Below are 26387 nucleotides of genomic sequence, written 5' to 3' on the forward strand. Positions count from 1 at the left end.
TAAAATTCTAGTATCCATAATATATTAAAAGTTCGTTTCTTACAATCAAAATAAAAAGACAAATAGTCCAGTTAAAAAACGGGCAAACCATTTGGGTGGGTGTTTCTCAAAGAAGGTACAGAAATGGTCAATAATTACATGGAAACTTGCCCCAAGCCACTAGGAATTAAGTAAATGCATATCAAAACCATAATTAATGAATGACTATAATAAAAGAAATCAGACAATAACAAGTGTAGGTGAGAATATGGAGGAATCAGAACCCTCACACACTGTTGATGGGAGGGTAAAGTGATGCAGCCCCTTTGCAAGAGAGTTTGGCAGTTTCTCAAGATGTTAAACATAGATTTACCACTTAACCAAGCAATTCCACAGCTGGGTATGTATCAGGGAAATGAAAATACATGCTCACCCTAAAACTTGTACCTGAGGATGTTCACAGCAGCATTATTCATAACAGGCACAAAATGGAAACAATGAAAAGCCCATCAGGAGATGAGTGCAAGCTGAACCTCCATATAAGAGCGTTCAGCCACGGAAGGAATAGAGTGAAACACGTGGTACGACATGGACGAACCTTGCGAACACTATGCTAAGTGACTAAAGCTAGTCACAAAAGACCACATAGCATATGATTCCGTTTGCATGGAATGTCCAAAATAGGAAAACCTAAAAAGACAGAAAGTAGATTGTGGTTGCTTAGGGTAGGAGTGGAGTAGGGTGGGGAATAATTGCTAACGAGTAACAGACGTTTTGTAGGGGTGATGAATATGCATTATCTTAGTTTGTAGTAAACCCGATTATGAATATAACAAAGAACATTCAATTATACACTTTGGTGAATTGTGTGGTACTTGAACTATATCTCAATAAACATATTTTAAAAATTAAAAAATAATCCTTTAGTACTGATGGGAGAGAGACTAGAATACTAGGTCACCCCCACCCCCACCGACCCCAGAGCATGACTCCTCATTACTGGGGGTCTGCTTTGACTCTCTGCTGAAGCTGGAGTGTGGTGTCTGCACCCTCTCCAGGCTCAAGCCCTGGAATCTGCAGCTGCGACCTGCATTGGCCTTGCCCTGGAGACAAGCCTTGTTGATGTTCTCTCACTGCGAGGCCCCACAGCAACAAGCACTCACACTGACTTGGGTGATATGTAATCTGAAAAAGCACTTTCCCCATCTTTCTTGGAAGACTCTGCACCTATTCTGAGAGAAGTGCTGTTATTCCTACTTAATAGGGGAACCTGGAACCAGAGAGGTGAAGAGCTTGGCGGAAGTCAGTCAATGTGTTAAGGGCAGATTTAAGAACCACCCCCATCCCACTCCCCACCTCAGCCCAGTGCTCCACTTCCAACAGTTCCTAGACATCTACGCTACATCTGCTCTGCCTTCTGCTGAGAAAGTGGGGCAGGCTGCTGCAAGGTCAGCCCTTCTCGTCTTTGTCTCTCAGTGAGATGGAAGTCAGGACATCTTTGTAAGGACGGCAGTAGATAAGGATGCGGGTTAGTGTTTTGGACTGAGAATCAAATGGGGACGTGGTGATTGCCTGCTTTTGAGGAAGGTGCTGCTTTCTTGCCTGGTCTGTGGACAGAGATGAGGGCTCTGGGCTATTGAATGACCTCACCAAGCCTGTTTTGGAGGGGGGGTGGGGTCAGCAAGAAGAGTGTTGAAGAACTTTGCCTTATTAACCTGGGTGAGCTCATGGTCACCTGAGCCCCCAATGCTCCATTCCCAGCAGATTCCCTTTCTGACTGCAGGCACCAGGAAGCCTTAGTGTGCTAGTGTTTAGTCGCTCAGTCATGTCTGACTCTTTGCAACCCCATGGACTGTAGCCTGCTAGGCTCCTCTGTTCGTGGAATTCTCCAGGCAAGAATACTGGAGTGGGTAGCCATTCCCTTCTCCAGGGGATCTTCCTGACCCAGAGATCAAATCCAGGTGTCCTGCATTGCACACAGATTCTTTACTGTCTGAATCACCAGGGAACCCCACCAGGAGACCTAGAGGTTTCAGAATATCACCCGGACCCCCCAGTGCCCACCTCGCGGACAGTGCCATAGCAGACATCTCTTATTAAACATCTTATTAAACATCTTATTAAACATCTCTTAATAAACTGAGGGGTCTGAAGGCTCTGAGATGTGCTTCCCAGCTGCTTACTGAGACCGAGTCATGGATCTAGCTCAGCTGACTTGGGCTGGGAATGGGGCAGGAGCGTTGTGTTCCCTAGAGGCCTGTGCAGTGAGGGTGTCTCTGCCTATCACCTCTGCCCCAGCCCCCCAAGACAGGTGGGGACCTTAACTCCTTCCCACTTGGGCACCCTGGGTGCACAGCAGGCCAGCCTGAGAACCCTGGCCCATTACAAATCCAGCACAATCCCTGCCTACACATCCCCACGATCCATATTACTCATTCTCCCCAGACAGTGACTCCTGAAGTTCCTCCTTAGTGGCGGCTAAAGAAACAACTCTGCAGCCTCCACCTTTGAGGGCTCATGAGAGTATCCTTTCTCACTTGGTTTTACAGAAGAACTATTCCCCTCCCCGCCCCGGAAGGAGTCTACTTGTTTGGGACACTTGCTGCGTTTAGGCACCACACTGATGCCAGCTTCTGGTTGGCTATTTCCGTACATTTGTGAAATAACCTGTAGGAAATGTGGAAAAGTGTACAAGAATAAGCACATGTTTCTTACCTAAACCTCAAAGCAGGTGCTCTAAGGTTTATTCTGCAGAAGCCTAGTGTTTGCTCACACACACGAATGGGGAAGCATTATAAGGTAACTGCTCATTAATTAAGATTGCTTATGAAGAATAACACGTCTGTTCTGCCTTGCAACCACCCGAAGGAGCAGAACACTTTTTAGAAATATATATTGCAGTTTCCTTAACTGAATATTTGATTCAACTTTATTTGTGCATTCTGGGTTGACTGTCATTTCCGTGGCCCTGAGGTGCAGAGCTGGGCTGTTGCCTGCCCACTCCCCTATCCTCCCTCTTTCTCCTGCTCTTCCTTCCTTCTCTCCCATTTTGAACAAGCATACATTTCTCACCTCTTCTGCTACCAGTCAGCAAGCAGGCCAGAGCCGTGTCTCCAAGCTGTGTGAGTCTGCAAGACACCACCTGTGTGGCCCCTGCACACAGCAGGCTTTTTGTCCTGTATGTTGGCATTCATGACTGAAGACTGTCGGCTCACAGTCTCTTTTAGTTTACATCATCTGCTTGGAATCTTGAGAACCCATGTGGTGGGGATACGGGGAGCCCTCAGTGATGCTTCTGGAATAAGCATCGCTCTCCCAGCCCAGCTCTCCCTGCAGTGAGCACAGAGCTGCATTGTCTCCCTGAGTGGCTCTGTGACTTCTGCTGCCGGGCGCCAGCACTGGAGCACGCAGAGAATGCGGCCTACTGCTCGGTGCTGCTCCCACCCTGGGGGTTTGCCAGCTTGCCTTCCTTCCCCGCTTCCCGTCCTGAATACTCTCAGTTGGAGTTTGGGACCACAGAAGTCGTCAGCACCTGCCTTTGAGATGTATGAGCTGCCAGAGCACTGCTGGGCCTGCAGAGCTGAGGTGTGCCATCAGAGAGGAGCTGGGCCATGCCAGTGTAGAGTGTAGGATCCGGTGTCAGGAGCCAAAGAAGCCCCAGGACGTCTGGGCTGATGCCTTGTGTGAGGTGGGAGTGATACTGTCCTTCAGGGAAGCACCAGGACTTCTCCGGCTTGGGTCCAGGAGGGAGGAACCCGTGAGGGCTCGAGGCAGCGTGAGCATCATCTGTGCTGCCCCCACGGTCTCCACAGGACCTGTCCTGCTGCCCAGTGGCCCCAGAGGCCCAGCCACCATGAGGATGTCTGGTAACCCCTGAAGAGCTGACCGGTGAAGACTCTGAGCTCCCCCGAGGGGCCCTGGACACCAGGAAATTCCTGGAAGGACCATCTATCTATGCAGACTCCTTGCTGAGCATCCCCTAGCCTGGAAAAAGCAGCTCAGAAGAGGCCGGGGCTCGCAAGGGCAGAGAGGAAGAGTGGGGTCTAGGGGGGCGGGATGATGGGGGTGGTGTCAGAGGTGGTCTCCTCCGGCTCGCTGTCCCCATCATCCGGGCCTTCTGCCAGGGCCGGGCTGATTCTCACCACGCTGTCCTCAAACTGCACCTGCTTCTTGGCCAGCGAGCCAGCTGGCTCCAGAGGCAGCTCCGTCGGTGTGTCTGGGTGCTGGAGCGCACTGGGCTTCCTCGTCCCCTTCAGGATGCTCTTCATGTGGATGAAGAGGGAGCCAGGTCCCTCCTTGAGGGCTCCGTGGAAGGTGTAGGTCTGCTCGGTGTCCCCAGAACCGGTGGTGCTCACCACGCTGCTGGAGGGGTCTGTGTACTGCTCAGGAGGGGCCAGCACTTCTGCTGCAGGTTTGCTCTTTTTCCGCTTGCTCAGCAGGAAGTAGGCCAGACCGGTGATGATGAGCATAGAGCCTGGAAGAGATCTGGGAGGTCAGGATGCTGGACACATCCTCGAGAAAAGCCAGATGCCCACCGTCCCTGCGCAGGTGGCCTGCGCAGCCACACTTAGGCCCCCAGAGCTCCAGCCCACACACCTAACTTGTCCTCACACACCCACATCAGACCCTGTGGCAGGCTGCTGCCTGGCCAGCGGGGGATGTCAGCGGGGCCAGCCTGTGCTGGGGTCTTCACCGTGACCATTAGCCAGGAGGCCCTGTGCCTGAGGCCCTCTTGGTGCAGGAAGTGGATCCTTGTGCTGTTCCTGCCTGTCCTCCCTGCACTGTGCTCGGCCTCCCTCTCAGGGATGGCTTGCTGTGTCTGGACCTGCAATGCCTTCAGCAACCTGGACTCTAGGTTGGATCAGAGCTGCCTTCTATTCCTGGGAGTGGGGACAACCTCCTTTACTACCACCTGCCTCCAGTAAACACAGGGAGTTGCAAAGCCCTTTGGGTGCAGCCGCCACAGTGTTCCCTGGCCCCTCACGCAGCCTCCAGGCCAGAGGCCCCCTGTCTCCTGCTGGGAGCCCCTCTATGTCCAGAGGAAGGCGTGAAGGTGGCTCTCCTGCCTGCCAGGGCCGGAGCCGCCTGTGTATCTCACCCTCTGTAAAGGTAGGAGGTTGTGGCTCACTCTGACCGTGGCAGTGCTGAGTCTGACTCTACTGAAGGCTGCCTGGAGTGGCCCTGAGAGGAGGCTCTGCCTTTGAACCTCGTTTCCAAAGGGGTTCAAATGCCAGGAATTTTAGATGGCATTTTAGATGGGTATTGAGGAGGGGTGCAATTTTCACAGCTAGGGAGGAGAGAGAAGTGTCCCAGCAGAAAAAGTCATCACTGAAACCCAGGAGGTAGAAGCATCCATTTCTGGCTTCTGAGGTCAGAAAACTGGGCTGGCTAGCAGGGTGAGTAGAGGGATAAGAAGAGGGGTTTGAGGGCCTTTGGGGGTCCCATTTAGTGTGCCTTTCAAACCAGGCTGAGGAGTTTGGACCTGAATGGGTAGGGGCTAAGGAGACACAAGGGTTTGGATGGAGAAGTGATCATCTCGCTCCCTCTGAAAGCTCAGATCACACACAGGAATTGGAGAAAAGGTCAGTTCGCTTTTGTGGGTATAACCTCTGGACATTTGCAGGAAAAATGCGTTTCCTGGGATGTTCCTGCCTCTTGATCAATTCCTGATCCTTGCGATCTATGCCAGAAAGAGGCCAGTGGGGGCCTAGAGCCGGCATCACTGGAGGCCCATGAGAGGGGGTTCAGACCCTCCTGCTCAGAGCCTCCCCTCGGCCGGAGTCTGCCTGCCTCCACTACCTCCTGGAGCTCCTACCTGGGATGGTCACATGCCAGACCAGGACAGGGTGGAGGAAGCAGGCCACCGAGAGCAGCATGTAGGCCAGGAACCTCTGGAAGCAGCCCAGCCAGCGGGCCTTCTCTCTTGCTCTGTAGGCCAGGGACCCTGGTTGGCACCTGCGGGGAGGAAGTCCAGGATTGGCAGGAAGTAGGGAGGCGCCCGGAAAAGTCCCCGCAATGTAAAAAGCCCTGAGTCTGGGGTTGGGTTCCGTTATGGCAGTGTTCTCTGCAGCGGCCCCTGGTTGAGGTCCTCCCAGGACGTGAACTCCTCACTGTGGGTTTCACAGTTAGGGGCCTTGCCTGAGCCTCCAGAGGGTCTCCAACAGTTTTTCTGAAAGGCCGTGCAGCCACAGCTGTCTGGTCTAGCGGGAGGAAGCTAATGCTCTCAGGAGGCTGCAAAGGCGGTGGGAAGAGAGGAGGAGTCTCAGGGGCTCCCTGAAGTCCCCAGTGTGGTGGGGACGGCGTGCAGCCCAGCGGACCCCTGGCTGGGACGGTTGGAGGGCTGTGCGCTGTCCTCGACACATGGGCGACCGGGCTGGAATCCAGCTGCTCCCCGCTCAAAGGGCCTTGCCTAGACCTGAGGTGGCATCGGCCTGGAGGGGCTTCTCTGTTAACCGGCAGCAGGGACCCCACGGGCCTGGCGGTCTGATGCTGCGCAGGTTTCCTTGAGGATGCTCCCGCCAAGTTGCAGAGGAAGTCAGTGTTTGCGTTTAGCTCCACCTCCTTCACCTCTGACGCGGCCTGAAGCCGGCGTCGCACACAGCCCAGGCTTGCACGGGGTGGCGGGTTACGTGGGACCAGAGCCTTCTGCCGTGGTCCATTGGCGCCCCCTGGTGGTCATCATTTTGCTACAAACCCAGGGTGGGGATGGAGGAAGTCCAGAGAGGGTAACGCGCCCCTTAGGGTGAGGGCAGCACCCTCCCCTGCCCCCAGAAGCTGCAAGGGTCCCTTAGCAGTGGTGTTCCGCAGGAATGGGGGAAGGCTTCTGCCTCAGGGCTAGTGCCCCTGGGGGCAGCCAGTGGCCTTGCAAGATGCCAGGACAGCTGGATTGAAGCCTGGCTCCTCACGCTGACCACCTAGGGAGCCAGCCCTGTAGGTCCTGGGGACGCGACCCAGCACTGCTCCTCGGCCACACTGGCGACGGCCTCCGTGAGCTGAGCGCAGGTGCGGCCGGCGGCCTCCCCGCCCCTGCCAGCTCGGCCGTCCTCCCCACAAGTGGGCCTGGAGGCCAAGGCCTGGCCTCGTCCCTGCGTCCTGGCAGGAGGCAGAGTCAGTTCTCAAACCCAGCTCTGCGTGCTCCAAGCTGGCCTTCTGTGGGGTTCTGCCCCCTGGTTGCTGGCAGGTATGGTGACCGGCTGTTTCCGGAGGATGAGGATGACTCTGCAAGGGGACTCTGGGTGGGGTCAGCCCGTGATGGGTGTGTCAGTCCACTCCCTGGCTGGGGGAAGGGTAAAGGGGGCCACTGAGCCCCATGAGCCTGAGCCCAAGTCTGGGCTGGGGCTCACTGCAGGGTCGGCAGGGAACCATCCCCCGCTGCTCCAGGAGCGGAACACTTCGCAGATGTGTGCTCGCAGGTGGAGGCCTCTGGGGTGTTTGGGAAGGAGGTGTTGGGGGAGCTCCAGCGGCTACTTACTGGAAGCAGACAGACAGCAGCTGAGCCACAAAGTAGGCCCCTTCGCTCACGGAGACGGCGGCTCCTGTAAAGCTGTGTGGAGACAGGTGAGGGAGGCCAGACACGCTCTTCACATTCCTTGGGAGCGTCCTCACAGCGCCCTGGCCTCCTGGGCTTCTGTGCATAGCTGAACAACTGACCGGGAGTTTCTTGACTGAATCCTGCCATCCAGCCAACAGCCACTAGGAGCTGCCTGGATGCCAGGCCCTGTGCTGGGCTGCGCTGGGCCTTAGCTGTGGGCGTGGGGTGGAGGCCGGGGCCCAGAGGGCGGTGAGGGACCCACAGGCCGGCGGGACCACCTTGACCCCACACTGCTGCTGGGACGCTGGCAGGCACATCCATCCACCCAGGGTCACCAGGACTGTGGGTGAGCGAGGCAGCCATGTGGACAGGAGGAAGGCCTGCTCTGCTTCTGGGCTCCGGGAGGACTGTGCACAGTGGCTGGGGACAGGCTCAGTGAGCCAGGGAGGGCCTTCGGAGCCAGGGAAAGCCACTCTGTCTGGTGGGGGCTCCAGGCTCGGGAGGCATGCAGGGAAAAATGCCATGCTCTGGGAATGCTGGAGTGACTGGGAAGGTGCTCTTGTGCTCTACAGAATGGAGTAACGGCTTAGAGGGGTGGTGACATGGGTGAGTTTGAGAAAGACTCAGAAGTTCCTGGGGTATAAACTGAGGGATAAGAAATAAGGAAGAGGCCAGAGGATGACAAAGGAGTGTGGGCTGGAGGCTGTGGGATCCACTGAAGATTGTCAGAGGGACCTAGTCTTAAGTGGCTGGAGTGGTAGAGTGGAGACGGACCGGAAGGGTAGGATGGGATTGGGAGCTGATGGGTGTGATCCATGTATTAACTGCAAACCAAGGAGGGTGCCCTGAGGAGCAGCCCTGGGGAGGGCTCCTTAGGACACAGACCAGGGCACAGTGATGCGGGCAGGTGTGGCTGCGAGCAGGTGGGGCGGGGGATGCAGCCTGGTGATGCTGCAGGCAGATGGTGGTCCCTCAAGGTGGCCTGCTGAGAAGCTGGGCTGTCAGGACCGGCGGGGAAGGGACCCCAGGCTCTCCTCACCCCGCACAGGTTTTTTTTTCCCACTAGGGGGCGTTTGCAGAGGCATCTGGCAGAAGAGAAAGGCTGAGGTTGAGAAACTAAGGGGCCCCGGGTGGATCAATCTGGGCCCTGCTGGTCTTGGGCTTGGTGATGTGGGCTGAGCTGCTTACTCCTCTGAATTCTTTTAATTTGCAAAGCAGACTGTATAATGTGCACTTCCTCTATAACTCTGTCAAAGGTAAAGGACATAACATAAATAAAACATTTAACTGTGCCTGGCATATAGAGGAGCTCAAATGGAGAGTCCTTTGAACTGATTCCCATCTCTCTAAAAAAAGAGCTTGCTTAATGTTTGCTGAATAAGGAAATGATTGATGAGATGGACAGATGGATGTATGGATGAGTAGGTGGAGGAGTGGGTGGGTGGAGAGATGGACGGGTAGGTGGAAGGGTGGGTGGATGGGGGGGTGGATGGATGGAATGCTGACTGGTTGGTTTATGGGATGATCTGTCTAAAGTCCTTTCCAAACACGAGGATATTCCAGAAGCCCCTGATACTCCTCTCGCCTTTGGTACAGAGTGGAGCTCGTGTGGGATGCGGGGAGGTGCTGCAGGTGAATCTCTGCAGAAGGATTGGGGTAAGCTGGACTAGAACATACTGGCAGGGAGGGGCCCATGCACACATACTCACAGCAGGTAGAAAGCCAGGCTCTTGAACTCTCCCCGGAGGAAGGTCTCAGTGCCCACGCCGATCAGCACTAAGGGAGGAGGAAGAGGAGGGAAGTGTGGGCCTGGGGGCTCCAGCCATGGCACTGCCTTGCGGAGGCTCCTTGGCCATGGAGTGAGCCATCTCCTGGGCACAGGGAGTCAGGGGATCTCTTCTCCATGTGGCACAGGGAGCTATGGCTGGGAAGGAGGGCAAGGAAACTTCCGGATTGGTCTCTGGGAATGGGAGGGCATTTATGCATAAGCCCAGAGGCTTTTTAATCCAGCCTCCCCAGAGAAGATGCCCGTCCTCTTCCACACTGGTCACGCTGCCACCCCGAGTGCCCCCTGAAACAGCCCACAGACAGGCCCCGAGCCCCAGGCTCCTCAGCTGCCCTCCATGTGGAGTGGCTTCAAGGGCCTTCACCATCCTGTAGACCCATGGGTGCTGTGTGTCTGGGCCTCGGCGCTTGGCCGTGGGACCCACCCCCACCTCGTTCCCTTGCCCAGATCACTGTTCTTGCTGTGTTCATGGCCTCGTTCTCACTTGCTGGCTTGGCCGCTGTATTGAACGCTCTTGGCTCATCGTTTTGGACCCAGTGCTGATGAAGTCCCTGGAGTTTTGCTCAGACACAAGATGCGGCTCAGCCTCGTCTCGCCTCCTCCCTTTTCTTGGCAGTTGGTGTTTGTGCTCAAATACTTGAACTCCCATTTGTCCGGGATGAATCCATCTCAGACCCAGCTCTGTGGACTTGCTGGGTCCTGGCTGTCTCCTCACTCTCATGGCTTCACTCAACCAGCCGTGGCGCCAACCCATTTGCCCGAGGAAGGACACACGCCACAGACAGCATACAGGTTGTCTGGAGACGTTCTTCCCACCGTAGTGACCCATGGATCAGATCTCTTTCTGGCCCTACCTGAGTACAGTCCATGCACCCTATTGCAGTCCCTGCATCCCATGTTACAGCCCATGCACCCTACATTTCTCTCTGTAGGCTCTGATGACCCACACTGGTATTTGCAAAGTTGTGGCTTCACCTCGCTGCCCCCCAGAGAGTGAGGGCCGGGCTGCTGCTCTTAGCTGCTGGCGTGTGGCCCTTTGTCTCTGCTGCACTGGGGGCGGCTTCCCTGGGCACTGGTGCGTCTTCCCTCCGCTGGTGGATTCCCTGTGTAAGCTCCCATGCTTGGGCCACCTGAGCTCTCGATCCACTGCAGAATTCTGACTTTTGACACGCAGGGTTCAGTCTCTCAGCCGCTAGCCCTCCACCCCTCACTTCGCGGTGGGATGCAGAAGTACTTTAGGGAGAAGGGGACAGAGCTCGTCCATCTAGGAAGGGGATACAGTGTATCCTTAGGGATTGGGTTCTGGTGCGCCCTGTGCTTGAGGGCCAGGGCGGTGGAGAACACCACACCTGTGTCCTCGTCAAGTGTAACTGACTTCTGGCTTGTCCCAGGTTAAGGGTCAGGGATGCCCTGAAGCGTCATGACCCTCTGCGGTGTCAACATAACCTGTGGAGCACTCAGTGGATTACTTACAATGCGTGTACACGCTCTGCTTCCCCCCAGGGCCCCATGACTCAGGGAGTTCCATGTGCCCCCCTTCTACAGAGGTGGAGATGAGGCTCAGTGACCTGTGTGGTTCTCCCAAGGACACATCTAGAAAGTGAAGGACCTACAAAACAAAACTGAGAATTCTAGCTCCAGGCAATGGACCATTTCCTGGTTTCCACTGCGGACCTGTGTGTGTGTGTGTGTGTGAGGCAGTGTGTGTGTGTGTGTGTGTCTGAGGCAGTGTGTGTGTGTGTGTGTGTGTGTGAGGCAGTGTGTGTGTGTGTGTGTGTGTGAGGCAGTGTGTGTGTGTGTGTGTGTGTGAGGCAGTGTGTGTGTGTGTGTGTGTCTGAGGCAGTGTGTGTGTGTGTGTGTGTGTGAGGCAGTGTGTGTGTGTGATGCAACAAATATTCATGTATTTAGTTTTCACTATGTTTTCTGTCCTGTCTCCAGCATTTGCATTTATTAACTTATTTAAGGGGCTTCCCAAGTGCCTCTAGGTCAGGAAGATCCCCTGGAGAAGAGAATGGCAAACCCACTCCAGGATTCTTGCTTGGAGAATCCCATGGACGGAGGAGCCTGGTGGAGTACAGTCCATCGGGTCACAGAGAGTCGGACACGACTGAAGCGACTTAGCGTACCACACAACTTATTTAGTCGTCACAACAGTTTTATGTGAGAGTACTCTGTTACCCTCATTTCATGTAAGAGGTGATGGAGGCGTAGAGAGTGTAAGTAAAGCCAACCAATCAGCCAGCCAGTCATGGATGTCTAAGTCAGATCCCGCATTTCAGTTTCACACTTGCCAGCTAATAGTTCTGCTGATCTCTCTGAGGACTCAGTGAGTTAATTAAAGCCAAGCACATCACAGGTGCTCAATTTCTGGCACAAGAACACAGCCCAGCCCAGGTAAGGATCTTCCCACCCAGGGCCTGGGGGAAGGGACCGTCTGCCCAGGGCGATTCTTACGGTTGTTCACCTCTGGGGTGAGGCAGGGCCTTCATTCACCTCTGTGGTCTTTGTACGTTTGCACGGGGGTCCTGGTGGATGACCAGCAGATGGCAGGAGAGGGTCTTGGGAACTCAGCCCCTTTCCCTAAGTTGCACCCCTTTGGCACATGGAGAGCTATTTTGATGTCTTTAAACAGAGCATCAGTAGTCAAAGGGGCATTTCAGGAACACTCTAGAGGCAGTGCTTGTTTGTAGCTTGAAAAATGAGAGTAACAGGGACTTCCCTCACGCCCTAGTGGTTAAGATTCTGCACTTCCAGTGCAGGGGGTGTGGGTTTGAGAACTGGTTGGAGAACTAAGGTCTGCCATGCTGCATGGTGAGGCCAAAAAAGAAAAAGAAAATTTAAAAAATGAGAATAACAATAGGAAAAAGAGTTGGGTTGGGTTCCTGGTTCTGAGTGGGTAATTGTGGATAGTTAACCCACGGGGCTTCCCAGGTGGCGCTAGCGATAAAGAACCCACCTGCTAATGCAGGAGACATAAGAGAGGCAGGTTCCATCCCTGGGTCAGGAAGATCCCCTGGAGGAGGCACGGCAACCCACTCCAGTATTCTTGCCTGGAGAATCCCATGGACAGAGGAGCCTGGTGGGCTAGATCCATAGGGCCACAGAGAGTCAGACATGACTGAAGAGATTTAGTGCACAGGCCCTCCCTAGCCCATCTGGTCTGGGTTTGCCATGTGTGGAATGTGTAGAATTAGTTATATCTCCCAGAGTCGTTGCTTGGATTGGGGAAAATAATGCGTTTTGTGCTGAGAGACGTCAGGTGGTCCAGACACATGAGTTCCTTCCTCCCTCTGACTCTGGCCTGTTCAGCTCTCCCAGCCTTCAGGTAGCCCATTTTGGAGCAAGGGAAGTGAGGTCACCCTTCTAAGAGCTCTCAACCAAGAATAAACATGCTAGCTTTGCAAGCCCAGGGACCGAGGAATGGCCTTTGGTTGGAGGAGGAGAGCGGGGACCGGCGTTGGGAGCATGACCCCTCAGGCCAAGAGATCCACAGGGGATTCTCACGGGAGGCCTATAAGGCCCTTCGACACTGGGGCCAAGGTTCCCCCGCTTGGCCCTCCTAGTTTTGGGCTCATGCTCTCAGAGGCAGACCGCTGACATGGTGGCAGTACTGACAGATGCGAAGTCTTTCCCCCGCTTGGTCCTCCTAGTTTTGGGGCTCCTGCTCTCAGAGGCTGACCGCTGACATGGCGGCAGTACTGACAGACGTGAAGCCTTTCCTTTCCTCTGTGCCCATCTGTCTGCTTGTGGCCTTGACCCTGCTGCTGCCTGGCTGCTGCCTGCCCAGGCTGCATGGTGTCTCCCGGCAGCTATTCCTAGACTGTGCTTCCATCTCATCTTCAATGGTTTTGCAGGGCTCTGAGTAAATGGGCCAACCTACATCAGCCACTCAGCCCAACAAATGACGCTGCGGCTCTCGCCATGAGCTGGGGATGGGGACGGAAGAGCTGAGGATGCAGATGGGGGACGAGTGCCATCATGCCTCCCGAATCAAGGCTTCATTATGACAACGTCTCCATAAGAAAACTTGCCCCAGGCCAGCCTTGGTCCTGAGTTGCGTCGTTCTTCGTGCTGCAGGTGGTAGGGGTACTGGGTGGAGTGGTATGTGGGCTTTCACGTTCCCACTGAGGGGCCTTAGACTCCTTCCGTCCCTCCTGGTCACCCATCCTGTAGGGTCCTCTTGCCCTGGTCCCAGCCCAACAGAACCACTTTCCAAGCCCACCCCGACACAGCCTGTCCCACCGCTCCATCTCACGTTCCCTCACAGTCCCTGGGGAGGCATCTTTCCTGGAGTCTTGTTATAATCAGCATCTGTGGACAAGCCTGGCCTCTTCATCTCATCCCCTGGCCTCTGATTTCTCTCCGTCTTGTCTGGTCTGTGTCCAACCTCAGTACAGTATTTTCTTCTCCCAGAGGCCAGGGCTTTCTTCTGAGTTGCCATCCTGAGCTGTTTGTTCTAATTAGCCTTAGCAGGGATCAGAGATTCTACACCTGTGGTGCAGGCCTGGGCCAGGCACACAGCAGAGCGTATTTCCAGGCATCTCAAAGCTCTGGTCCCAGAATGTGGTTGGACAGAAGTGTGGGTGGATGTGCTGGGCTGCGGCAAAGAGAATGGGAGGCTTGATCAGAAAAGCAGCATCCGGTTCCTCACGCAAATGGTAACTCCCTTGTCTGCTTCCTATTCCAGAAAATGGGGATCATAAAACATGATAACTGGCTATGAGCCTCAGTAAATTATAGAGTGTTGTGCAAATGTAGTTGATGGTTAATAGCATTATTAGGAGAGGCAGGGCATTCCTATCTGTAGCCATGAGGGAAGGGGAGGGTTTATTCTTATCCTTTCCTTCCATTAATACATGTTTTTATTGTGGCTCAAGAGCTCTTCTCCATATACAAATGTTGCTCATTGATTTTCCTGTCTTGCAGATCCCTTCTGCAGTCTCACCTGATATAAATGGTCCAAAGCCCCATCTACCTTTACATCTCGCGTGTAAGCCTCTCTGTGCATCCTGCTAAGTGTCCATGTGCTCCTGAGGCTGGGGCCTGTCTGGGTTGGGTTAAGGTTAATGGCCAAGAGGCTGTCTCCACAAATTCTGACCTCTGCTTCCTTTGCTTCAGGGCCAGCGTCAGGGCTGGTTGGAGCTTATCTGTTTGGACTCGGCCACTGGGTTGGGTTTTGACGCCTGTCTCACATTCAGTGCAGGCTTCCCTGGAGGCTCGGACAGTAAAGGATCTGCCTGCAATGAGGAGACTTGGGTTTGATCCCTGGGTTGGGAAGATCCTCTGGAGAAGGGAGAGGCAACCCACTCCAGTAATCTTGCCTGGAGAATCCCGTGGACAGAGGAGCCTGGTGAGCTACAGTCTGTGGGGTCACAAAGATTTGGACACGACTGAGTGACTTCACTGCACTCAGTGCAGTGTCCTGGCAAGAATGCAGGACACTCCTCAGAGGTCACTAGAGGCCGTGCTAACTGACCTCAGAGGTCACTAGAGGCCGTGCTGACTGACCTCAGAGGTCACTAGAGGCCGTGCTGACTGACCTCAGAGGTCACTAGAGGCCGTGTTGACTGACTTTCCACGCCAGGCAGTGGCCGTGGCCCTGGATGCCTGGGGAGTTGGGGGAGAAGGTCGTACTCACTGCTGCTGAAGGTGCCTCTTAACACCCCGCATTGTGTTTATTGATTTTCTTCGTCCACAGCAATGGCATATCTCCTACTGGTCTTAATGTCTGTAGGGACATCTCTGTAGGGAAACACTGGTCTGACGGCAACGGCTGGGGATGGTTCAGAAGGGGTCGCAGCTGACTGTAGACCTGAAAGCTATATCTGCACCATTTCTAAGAACCCAGAGATGCAGGAACTAGCTGCTAAGAATCCAATGAGACAATAAGGGAGTAGTTGCAAGCTTCTTAACTTAGAAGGAATTGTGGCAGATTCTAAGTATGGCGGGGAAGTTTGCTCGGGTGTTGAGAGACATTCAACGGACACCTAGGAACCAGGGTTCAGAGACCTATGAGAAGAGGCCAAGATTTTATAGAAGAAAATTTTAGATATTCAGTAGAAGAGATTAGAGTGCAGGGTGGTCCTTCGTGCCCTCCATCACACTCACATGCCTGCTTAGGCAGAATGTCCTGAAGGCAACAGGATCCTCTTTCTCTACCAGATCCTCTGTCTTAGACTATAGTGGAGCACCCAAGAAGCTATTTTGTCTGGCCTTGTAGATTGGCCAAAGCACCTTGGCAGGTTGCAGTGATGCCTCCCCAGTCTTCATCCCCGTGGGATCCACACCCTTTGTTATATGCCAATGCAGTCCCTTGCACTAAAGAGAAGTCTGTCTCCTCACCCCTTGATTCTGAGCTCAGCACTGTGTCTTGCTTTGGACAGCAGGATTGTCAGGTAACAGGGAAGCACAGATGTGAAACGGACTTGGGAACCGGACCTACCCTCTCGTGCCCCTGCCGTTATCATAGGCTGTCTATGCCAGCCTGCTGGAGCATGAGCGGCCTTATCAACCCAGCCAAGGCGATGTAGATGGACCAACAGCTGTCTGATCCTCAGAGAGGTGAGCACACTCAGTCTGCATGAGCAGAGCCTCCTAGCCTCCTCGCCCAGATGTGCAAACAATAAAAGCTTATTTCTGGGGACTTCTCTTGCCATCCAGTGGTCAAGACTGCTTCCACTGCAGGGGATGTGGGTTTGATCCTGGGTCCAAGGACCAAGGTTCCACATGCCTTGCAGACACACACAGCTTATGGCTGCATGTCTAAGGTTTACAGCATTATTGTGGCAATAGATAGCTGACACATCTACTAAAAACAGCTTTATCATGGCATAGTTAACATGCAGTGAACTGCATGTGCTTAAATGTGCAACTTGCTAAGTATTAATATATGTATACACCAGGGAGACCATCACTCCACTCAAGATAATGAGCGTGTGTATCACCCAGAGGCCTCCTCGTGTCTTGTAACCCTACCCTCCCACTTTTGTATCCACTCCCTTGCGTACGTTCTTGCCAAGTCACTTCAGTTGTGTCTGACTCTTAGGGACCCTGTGGAACGTAGCCTACCCCTGTCTCCTCTGTCCATGGCATTTTCCAGGCAAGAATACTGGAGTGGGTTGTGTGCCCTCCTTCAGGGGATCTTCCAAGCCCAGGGATCAGACTTGCGTCTCTTAAGTCTCCTGCATTGGCAAGTGGGTTTTTAATCTCTAGTGCCACTTGGGCACCCTCGCATCCACTCCCAGGGAGACATTCATCTGTTTTCTGTCACTCGAGATTAGTTTGCATTTTATGGAAGTTTATACAAATGGGATCGTACAAGATGTACTCCTTTTTTGCTATCGACTTTCATTCATCATAATTATTCTGAGATTTATTCATATTATAGTATCAATTGCTCATGCCTTTCTATGGCTGAGTACTGTGGATATATACTTTGGTTTAAAACTTATCTGTTGATTGTCACTTGGGTTGTTTCTAGTTTGGGCTATTACAAATAAAGATATTATGAGCCTTTATGTACAATCTTTGTATGAACATAGACTTTCTTTTCTCTTGGATAAATACCTGGAAGCAGAACGCCTGGATCACGCAGTAGGTGTATGTTTAATTTTTAAAGAAACTGCCAAACCATTTCCATAGTGAGTGTACCATCTTAAATTCCCATCAGTGGTGCATGAGAGTTCCACATCCTTGCCAACACTTCAGCATGTGGTATAGTGAGTCTTTTTAATTTTAGCCTTTCCGATAGGTATGTGGTAGTATCTCACTGTGGTTTTGATTTGCGTTTTCCTAATGACTACTCATGTGGAATATTTTTTCATGTGCTTATTTATCATCATGTCTATGTTGATTTCTTTTTCATTCTTTTAACATTATATTTTCAAGAGTGCTGTTTTTAAGTTTGAAGTTATGCAGTTTATCAATTTGTTCTTCTATGAATTGGACTTTTGATATTGTACCTAAAAACATCTCTGCCTAACACATCACTAAGGCTTTATCCTATTGTCTAGAAGTTTTATAGTCTTGGGTTTTACATTTAAGTCTAACCTTTTTGAATCATTTTCTTTGTGTGTATCCTTAAAAAAAATTTTTTTTTTTTGGCTACACCAAGTGGCATGTGCCCAGTCAGGGACTGAACACGTGCCCCCTGCCCTGGAAGTAGAGTCTTAACCACTGGGTCACCAGTGGTCTTGTGATTTCTTTATCTAGTTTTGACAACACAATAATGCCAGTTCATAGAATAGCTTGCGAACCATCTTCCCCTTTTCAAATTTCTGGAAGGGCTGTGTAGCAGAGTATTAACTCTTCCTTCAGGGCTATAAGAGTCAAGGTTAAGACACCACCTGGGACAATATACTGCCTTTTGCCGGTGACATCGTTTACACGGAGGGACATACGGACTTTCACTGACACTGCTGACGATATTAACCTGGATGCAGAATGACATCCTTCTTGTAGAAACCCACAAAAGAAATTTCTTCTAGGTTTTGATTTCAAATCAAAGTGTTTGGCTCAAGTATTTGATTCTTATGCTTTCTTGTATTCCAAGAGAATGTATCTGCTCACTCACCTTCCATATGGCAGCTTTCCTGGCATTAGGAAACAATGACCATGCCTCCAATTATTCTCTGTTCTTGCTGCATATACCATGTTTTTTTTTTTTTTTTAATCGGATCTTTACCAAGGCCTATGGCAAGCTAGAAAGGCTTGGGGACAGCCCCAGTGTCAGCTGTTAGTTTCTGGCTACCTTCCTTCTTGATGATAATTCTCTTCAGTTGGTTGCACAGACTAAAGAATAATCTTAAAAGAACGGTTAGTCCATGAAAAGTATAATGAGGCTACCATCTTTCCTCTGGTTTCATCACTACACATCGTGTAGGAATAACCAGTGTCCTGTGGGGTGATCTCAATGGCCCAAGCTCAAAACGTGAAGAAAAATATGACTCAGGGTTAGAGCTTTCACAGTATAGCCCCCTTTTCCTTTCTAGCCTCAAGGATCATATGTTAGCTTATTCCTTTCCTCTATCTTTCTTTTCCATCCTGCAAGGAGATCCCACAGCTCACACTGTGCAGTCCATATGTCCTACACATCCCTCTAAAATTAGACGGTGCTGAGTGAGACTCTATGTGCCGTGAAGGTTGCTGCTCTAGTCATTGTTTCTTTGGATGCTCATGACCCCAGAAGGTAGATGAACTTGTTATCCTTATTTCATAGGTGAGAAAACTGACATTTAAAATGGCTAGGTGACATGGCTAAGGTCATATGTCTAGTAAGTGGTAGAGAGGGACACAGATTCACCCTCCCAAATACTATGCTTTGGAGCTAGGCACTGGGATATGTATTTACTAGCTTGTCCCCCTGGTCAGATCACACACGTCTCTAGGTTAGAGGTCACACCATTCTCATCTGTGTGTCCACACTGTGCAAAGCGGGAACTCAGCCAATGGTTTCCAGATAAATGAGTCTTAGGTGGACTTCTGGATTTTTTGTTCTAACTCCAAGGAGGAGGAAAGTGAAGTGAAAGTGTCTGTGGCTCAGTTGTGCCTGATTCTTTGTGACCCCATGGACTGTAGCTCACCAGGCTCCTCTCTGTCCATGGAATTCTCCAGGCAAGAATACTGCAGTGGGTAACCATTCCCCTCTCTAGGGAACCTTCCCAACTCAGGGATCGAGCCTGGGTCTCCCGCTTTGCAGGAGGATTCTTTACTGTCTGAGCCACCAGGGAAGCCCCTAATAAGGAGGTCATAGGCATAAAGAAGTAAAGAGAGAAATGCTTGGACCAAATTTATTATCTCCCAATGGTAGGAGCATCTTCCCTGGTGGCTCAGACGGTAAAGCGTCTGCCTCCAATGCAGGAGACCCAGGTTCAATCCTTGGGTCAGGAAGATCTCCTGGAGAAGGAAATGGCAACTACTCCAGTATTCTTGCCTGGAAAATCCCATGGATGGAGGAGCCTGGAGACACCACTGAGCTACTTCACTTTCACTTAATGGTAGGAGGGTGGAGCAAAGATGGGGATATTTCATTTGCTCATTGGGACGATCAGAGTGGAAAACAGTCTATATCCACCTATAAGATCTGAAAACAGTAAGGTCTTGCTTGGGTAATAAATCCACCTGCAGACTGTTGGAGTGCGTGAAGCTTCCAGAGGTGGCAGGAGGAAGGCCACAGGGACATCCATTTAAGAAGGGTGGACATTAGTATGAAGGGCCCAAGATGATTGTCTCAGAAGCATCAGTTGTTTTTCTTCCAAAGGCTTTAAATAGGACTAAAGTCAGACTATGCATTTGCTGTACTCTTTAAAAAATAATGAGAACATCTAGGTTTAAATGCTTCCTTTATCCTCTATATTAATAAGCCAAGTCTCCATTTGAATGGGCTGTGCAAGGCATGGGGATGTCAGGAATGCAGCTCCGTAGCTTATGTAGAGAAGAGGTTAACGGGTCAAGAACCTGGAACAGAACAAAATTCCCAAGCGACCCCAGGTTGATCCCACATTGATTTGTGATCAGCAGGATTTGCTTAAAATGGCTTTGTCTCAAGCCAGCTCATTTTCTTGTTGGCCGTGTGGTGTCCTTTTGGGAGATGTGTGCGGACAGCCCCCAGACACACTTCTCCAGGCTAGAGGTCATGCCATCTTAATCCACGTGCCTACATTGCACAAAGTGGGGACTCAGTCAACGTTTGCCAGTTGAATGAACCCTAGGTGGACTCCAGACTTCTTGTCCTGCTGCATCACTGCGGGGTGATGGGCAGACTGGGGCTCCAACACCAGACCCGCTCTGTGCAAGTGTGCTCAGTCGCGAAGTCATGTCCGACTCTTTGCAACCCCGTGGACTGCAGCCCGCCAGGCTCCTCTGTTCATAGGATTTTCCTGGCAAGAATACTGGAGTGGCTTGTCATGCCCTCCTCCAGGGGATCTTCCTGAGCCAGGGATCAAACCCATGTTTCCTGAATTACAGGCGGATTCTTTACCACTGCGCCACCCGGAAGACCAGACCTGCTGTTCACTGGCTGTTTAACCTCTCCCAAATTACCTGAACATTCTAATCCTTCACTTCCTCATTTGTCAAATGAGATTTAGCTCAGCGCTGGGTCCTCATGGACACTGGTAGGTCTGCAACAGTGACTTTAATTAATAATTGACTTTTGAGTCTGTTGTCAGTCAGGTATCTCTGCACACATACATGGAAGTTCCTACTGTGATAATTCCCTCTGGAAAGGTGTGCAGATTTGTCTGTCCCCAGATGAGGTCCAGGAGGGAGTTTGGCTGGAGATAGTCATGGTGGTGCTGGTCAAACATGCTTGGTAATCATTCAAAGACAGAGCGTGAGTAGCTGGATTCCATATCAGTGACTTTACAAACATAGAGAACGAATGGATGGCCACCAGGGGGGAGACAGAAGGGCGATAGGGGAGTAGGCAAAAGAAACACGAAGGGTTACTGTGGAATTGTACGAAATCATGTGTGTGAAACTTTTGAAAGTTGTAAAGTGCTATAGAATTTAACAAATCTTTCATTCCATAAAATCGATCATATAATATTGCAGAGAAAAAGAAGGCCAGTCTTTAGAGTTAGGAAGTGTTTGGTCGACCTCCCTTTGTTCAGTGTAACTCTATCCACTCTCACCGTGACCGCACCTGCCTGAGGCTGTGCCCGGTCAGGATGGACCGGTGCTGGGGGCACTAGGCTGGTAGGGTGGCCTCAACCAGTCACATGTGCTGAGTGCCTGGTGCCACATCTCAGCAAAGGAGGGACTCCCCGTGCCTCCCATGGCCAGGGAAGGGGCACCGATGAATGATGCTAGCCAAGCGCATGGTAAACGGGGAGAAGTGGGTCTGCGATGATCTGGGAAACTTACGACTGATCCACAGGCAAGAACAGTCTCATTTTCTGATTTTAAAAATGCTTCTGTCTGGGGTGAAATCTGCGAAGCCTGGGTGCCCTTGTTTGGCAGTGGCAATACTCTGTGCACTCGTGGGGCTGGCCGGGGGTGGGGCAGCAGTGGCCTGTGGGACCCCTGGACAGCCTAGTGGAGCTTCATTTAGAGGGGCTGAGTGGGGAATAAGAGGCGAGCTTAGCCAAGAAGCCCTGCACAAGGCATGCGTTGGCCACAGCTGCTGGGCTTGCCACCCTGGTGTGTGTCCCCAGGGCCAGGGACCTTCTGAGCTGCTGACAGCCTCAGATCCTTCTGCAGAGGGAAAGGGAAACCCGGGAGGGGCTGCTGGATCAGGAGCTGCCTGGGCCCTGCAGGTGACACTCCAGGTGACCTGGGTCACACGCTTTTCCTAGTTTCCAGGAAACTCAGGCTCCTCGCACAGGGGGCCCAGGGCTACTTAGGTTTCCCAGGGTTTCTGCAAAGTGACAGCCTCTGTCTCAAGTCTGATCTCCCCTCTGGCAGCAATGGTCCTATTCACAAGGCCTGGACCTCTCAGCAGAGGATTTCAAGAAAAAAAAAAAAAGGCTTAAGGGAATAAGGAATTTGCAGATCTCACACATTGGAAATAGGTCAGCAGTTCAGGCATGCTGAAAGAAACTTGAGATTTTCCTAAGATAACTAACACCCCTCTTTCTAGCTTCCCACCTGCTCCTAGCACTCTAGAAAGCCCCAAAACACCATTTCTGGAAAGCCTGGACATTAGAAAGAAATATGGTGGCCTATATTTAACCTGGACTCTATATCAAAACCAAGCGGGAGGCCCATCCTCTGCATTAACAATGGCTTTCTGCAAGAGATAAGGGTTGTGGTTCAGAGGTGCAGTTTGTGTGTGTGTGTGGGGGTGTGTGTGTGTGTGTGTGGGTGTATGTGTGTGTGTGTGGTATGTGTGTGTGTGTGTGTGTGCTATATGTGTGTAGCTGCAGACCCTTCCACTGGCTGAGATAAATCAGACTTTTAAACTGTCTGCAGCTAATCCATTAGAAGTTTATAAACCTCTTAAAACAGCTTCCCAACAGGAGCCAGGCCTCCCCTCCAGGCAAAGACAGGGAGAAGTGTCACTGTGATTTCTGACAGATGAAAGGGGTGCATTTCACATATTTGGAAACCCAGGCTTAGAGGATGGCAGGGTCTCCACCAGACCAGCAGTGGTAGAGGGTCGAGCCCCAGACACAGAAACCCTTCAGGTTAACCTCCCTCCCCGAGGCTGGGTGGGAAGGCGGCCTGGGGCTCCTTCCTCCAGGTCCAGGCCTCATGGCGGTTCCAGCCTCCCTCCCCTAGGCTGGGTGGGACGGTGGCCTGGGGCTCTTTCCTCCAGGTCCAGGCCATCCCTCCCCCAGGCTGGCTGGGACGGTGGCCTGGGGCTCTTTCCTCCAGGTCCAGGCCTCATGGCGGTTCCAGCCTCCCTCCCCTAGGCTGGGTGGGACGGTGGCCTGGGGCTCTTTCCTCCAGGTCCAGGCCATCCCTCCCCCAGGCTGGTTGGGACGGTGGCCTGGGGCTCTTTCCTCCAGGTCCAGGCCTCATGATGGTTCCAGCAGAGGTTGGAGCTGAGGCCTCCATTTGTGCATTTACCCAGAACCCTCAGCAGAGCAATTCTGGACCCTCTAGTGCCCCTGGGGCACAGGGCTTCTTACCCTGGGAAGAAGGAGCTCTTTGGCCAGAGTCCTGGCCTTTTAAAAAGTCGAGGCATCAGGGTTCCAGGTCTGCTGTCCCCCTGGCTTGTAGCATGACCTTGAGCAAGGTCACTACCCCTATTTGAACTTTAGTGCTCTGTTTTGTAACAGGATGGGTGGGATTAGACCACTGACGACAGCCCTCCCTGTGCTAACTCAGGGTTACATGCGAGAAAAGTCTGTTTGCTAGCATATTACCTTGGGAATGACACAGATCCCCTTGGAGCTCTGAAGTATGTCCTAGGGCTTCTCTCAAGAGGCTTATATCCTCAGTTCCACTTAGCTATGCTCAGTTCATGCATCCTTGATCTTCCAAAACACCTGGCCAGCAGGTCCAGTTATCTTTATCATAAAGACCAGAAAGCACGACCCGGAGCACCCAGGTGGCTTTCCCCAGGTCATGCATCGGTGAGTGACAGGGACTAGCGCTGTTTGAGCTCAGCTGGGGGCCGCTTCCCATTTGCCAAGATGCATGCGTAAGACTGTGAGTTGTAGTGGGAAGGCAAGGACTTGATCAGCAGTGAGATTGTGAGCAGCAGTGGGAAAACAAGGACTTGATCAGCAGTGGGATTGTGAGCAGCAGTGGGAAAACAAGGACTTGATCAGCAGTGGGTGTCTCTTCCTGGTCTTTAAAGTTCAGTGGGGCGCAGAGCTAGGGGTTCAGAGTGCTGCTTGCTCACTTTCCCAGCAAAGGTCCTGACCACGCAGGGGGCACCGGGTTCAGGACCAGGTTTGAGTTGGGGAAGTGAGCAGGCAGAGCTCGGAGTCACAGCTACTCAGGTTCTTCTGTAACCATCTGTCCTCCCAGCAAGCCAAGCAGCCCCCAGATAGGGTTGGGTGGGGAACAGCAGCCCTGCAAGGGGAACTGTTTCTTCCCCAAACCCATGGTGCTTTAAGGGAAGCCTGGGATCTCCGAGTGTAGCTTCCCTCTGTGAAGTGGGTTGTGGTTAGAATAAAACAAGGTGCACTCCGTTGACCATTTCCATGCCCATACAGTGAGGAGTCCGGTTCTTACCTTTGCCTGGCCCTTTACACTTTCACCTTCAGGTCTCCCCCATCCACCTCACAACAGCCCCCAGGAAGGCGGGGCGGCCCCTCAACTCATTTCACAGATGACAATGCTGAGGGTTCCCAAAGTCCCATGGATGGCGGGCGGCCCTCAACTCATTTCACAGATGACAATGCTGAGGGTTCCCAAAGTCACATGGATGGCGGGTCACATGGCCAAGCTGGGATTCTGTATCGTGACCCTGGACCCCAGCCCCAGGCTCACCCCACTGCATCTGCCACTACCCTGAAGAGCGTTTCTGGGGTTTGGGGGAAGAAGGTGAAGATGTGGCCAGGTGTTTCTGCCCACCCCCCATGGCCGGCGCCCGCCCCTTGGGCAGCCCTGTGTGCTGTGCCCCATGCGTGGGGGCCGGAGGGGGAGGCAGGGTCTTACCTGCAGCGGTGGTGATGCCCAGGAGCCGGCAGGTGTACTCCAGCCCCGTCCAGAACACCTGCTGCTTCATGGTGCCCGGGCGAGGCAGGGTCCCAGCAGGGCGGGTGGTGGAAGCTCCAGCCCGAGAGGCTGCAGGTTGCCCGTGTCCAGCGGTAGGCTGTGGCTGCCAGCTCTGGGCTTGTGCACCCTGGGCCTGCCTTCCCAAACCAGTCCAGGCCACCTCAGCCTGGCCGAGGTGTGAATAGCACTCACCTTCCCAGCTTGCCAGGTGCTCGGCTTAATCATTACCTTGGAAGAATGCCCTCACCACTCAGCACAGCCAGGGCCTGGGCTGGAGCTGCCGCGGCCCCAGCGTGGCCGCCGGAGATCAGGCCGATTAGGGCTGGGCTGGAGGCAGCCTGAAGCTGGCAATTAACTGTTTCTGGCTGGGAGGAGGGAGTCAGCGGAGGAGCCAGCCCAGGCTGTTCCTTACTGGGCAACAGAAAGGCCCAGAGAGAGTCACACCTGGGCCTCAAGCCTGAGGGTCTGAGAGTCAGTGTCTGGTGGGGACGATGTGCAGGCAGCTTCGTGTTTGTGTGTGTGTATGGGAGAGAGGCATGTGTCTTTAAATCCCAGAAACAACTTTTGAAAGGAGTCCCAAGCTTCTGTTCTTCTGTGCATAGGTGGATTAGAAAGCTTTCAAGTCTGTGGCACGTTCGGACTCTGACCAGACATGCTCTCAGGCCCATGCCACACACAGAATTTTCTTCATCCCTGATACGTACCCCTGACAGGTGATGTGGGAAATTACTATGATTCTTTGGGAGGTGAGTTTCTATGTCAATAATTAACTGAGTGACCTTGGGGAAGCCCAGAGATATGCGTGTGCCTTGGTAACTTTTGCAGGAAACAAATGAGAGTGTTTGCTGGATTGATGGTCCTCAAAACATGTTCAGAGGGAGGCTTGGAGGAGACTGTCTTCTAAAACTGGACAATGGTGGGCTTTTACTAATTTTTAATTTACTAACTGACATAGATCAATTCTATCAAGTCTTCATCTTCCTTCCAGACATTTTCCTGAAATATTTTATGCCTCTGCCCCTGTGGGATAGACAACAAAAACAACCACTAAATTAGGAGGAAAAAACCCCTCAAACCAGTGGTCTGTGGTGACCTAAATTGGAAGGAAATCAAAAAAAAAAAAGGAGATATATGTGTTTGTAGAGCTGACTCACTTTACTGTACAGCAGAAACTAACACAACATTATAAAGCAACTATACGCCAAAAAAACAACAACAAAAAGCCAAAACCCAGACCAAATTCTAGTAACAATAGAAAATCAGGCTTAGTCTGCTTTGCTTTTCTCTTTGTTGAAAATGTATGTACCCTCATATAAGGAATATTCTTTCTATTAAATTATTTTAATTTAATTAACTTGACTAAGATTTCATAAAGAACTTGTATTTTTCACACTCTTTTCCCACTTTGAATGAGTTTAAGAAGCTCTGTGTTCATGTGATCTTTAAGACTGAGGTTAAAAAAAAGTATGATTTAACATATATATCAATTTTTTTGTTGCTTGACTGTGTTTTACTAGCAGACAACTCCAAACTTCCCAGTTTAAAGAGGCCTTGGCACTTGCATGGCTCTCTGCTGCGATACCTGGATCTCTGGCACGTGCTGAATTGCACAGGTGGGGCTGCTGGGGGCTGGGGTCAGCGCTCTGGGCCTCGTGTCCTTGAGGAACCTGTTTTCCCTGAGCATCTTGGGAAGCTCTGGCTGGCCCCACAGCACATCTTGCTTCTTCTTTGATAATAGCAGTGATGGTGTAAAGCTGGTGCCTCCATGCTCAGAAGACATGGAGTCCTTCCAGGCCTTGGTGGGGTCTGTTCAGCCCAGTGGTCCCGGTTACAGCTTCCTCTTCATAGAGGCCGAGGAACGAATATGGAAGCCACGTCTGGTCAAATAGCCTGGAAGGGGCATGTACTGAGGAGCTGCTGGGAAAGTGCCCCTCACTGTAACCCAGGGCTGGATGGGCTTCATTCTCTCCCTTTGGA

The 26387-nt window shown here is 52.1% G+C and overlaps 1 protein-coding gene across 1 annotated transcript; it reads right to left on the minus strand.

The window, feature by feature from the left end:
• TMEM72 (transmembrane protein 72) lies at positions 1–24927 on the minus strand. Its single transcript, XM_061405746.1, has 5 exons — positions 24351–24927; positions 9220–9286; positions 7451–7522; positions 5795–5934; positions 1–4453 (listed from the first exon to the last, which is right to left on the minus strand). Exons 1-5 carry the CDS (start codon positions 24418–24420, stop codon positions 4023–4025), a joined length of 780 nt encoding a protein of 259 aa, XP_061261730.1. The 5' UTR covers positions 24421–24927; the 3' UTR covers positions 1–4022.
• Between the last annotated feature and the right edge of the window lie 1460 nt (positions 24928–26387).

The sequence above is a fragment of the Bos javanicus genome, chromosome 28 (assembly GCF_032452875.1).
Source record: "Bos javanicus breed banteng chromosome 28, ARS-OSU_banteng_1.0, whole genome shotgun sequence".
NCBI classification, from domain to species: domain Eukaryota; kingdom Metazoa; phylum Chordata; class Mammalia; order Artiodactyla; family Bovidae; genus Bos; species Bos javanicus.

Bases quoted from the DNA above. Each gene is read 5' to 3' on its own strand.
- TMEM72 (XM_061405746.1), bottom strand. From the start codon at position 24,420: ATGAAGCAGCAGGTGTTCTGGACGGGGCTGGAGTACACCTGCCGGCTC. The intron at 7,523-9,219 runs GTGAGTATGTGT...GTCTCCACACAG, and splicing joins AGCCTGGCTTTCTACCTGCT to CTTTACAGGAGCCGCCGTCT. The intron at 5,935-7,450 runs GTAAGTAGCCGC...TCCTCCCCGCAG, and splicing joins CTGCTGTCTGTCTGCTTCCA to GTGCCAACCAGGGTCCCTGG.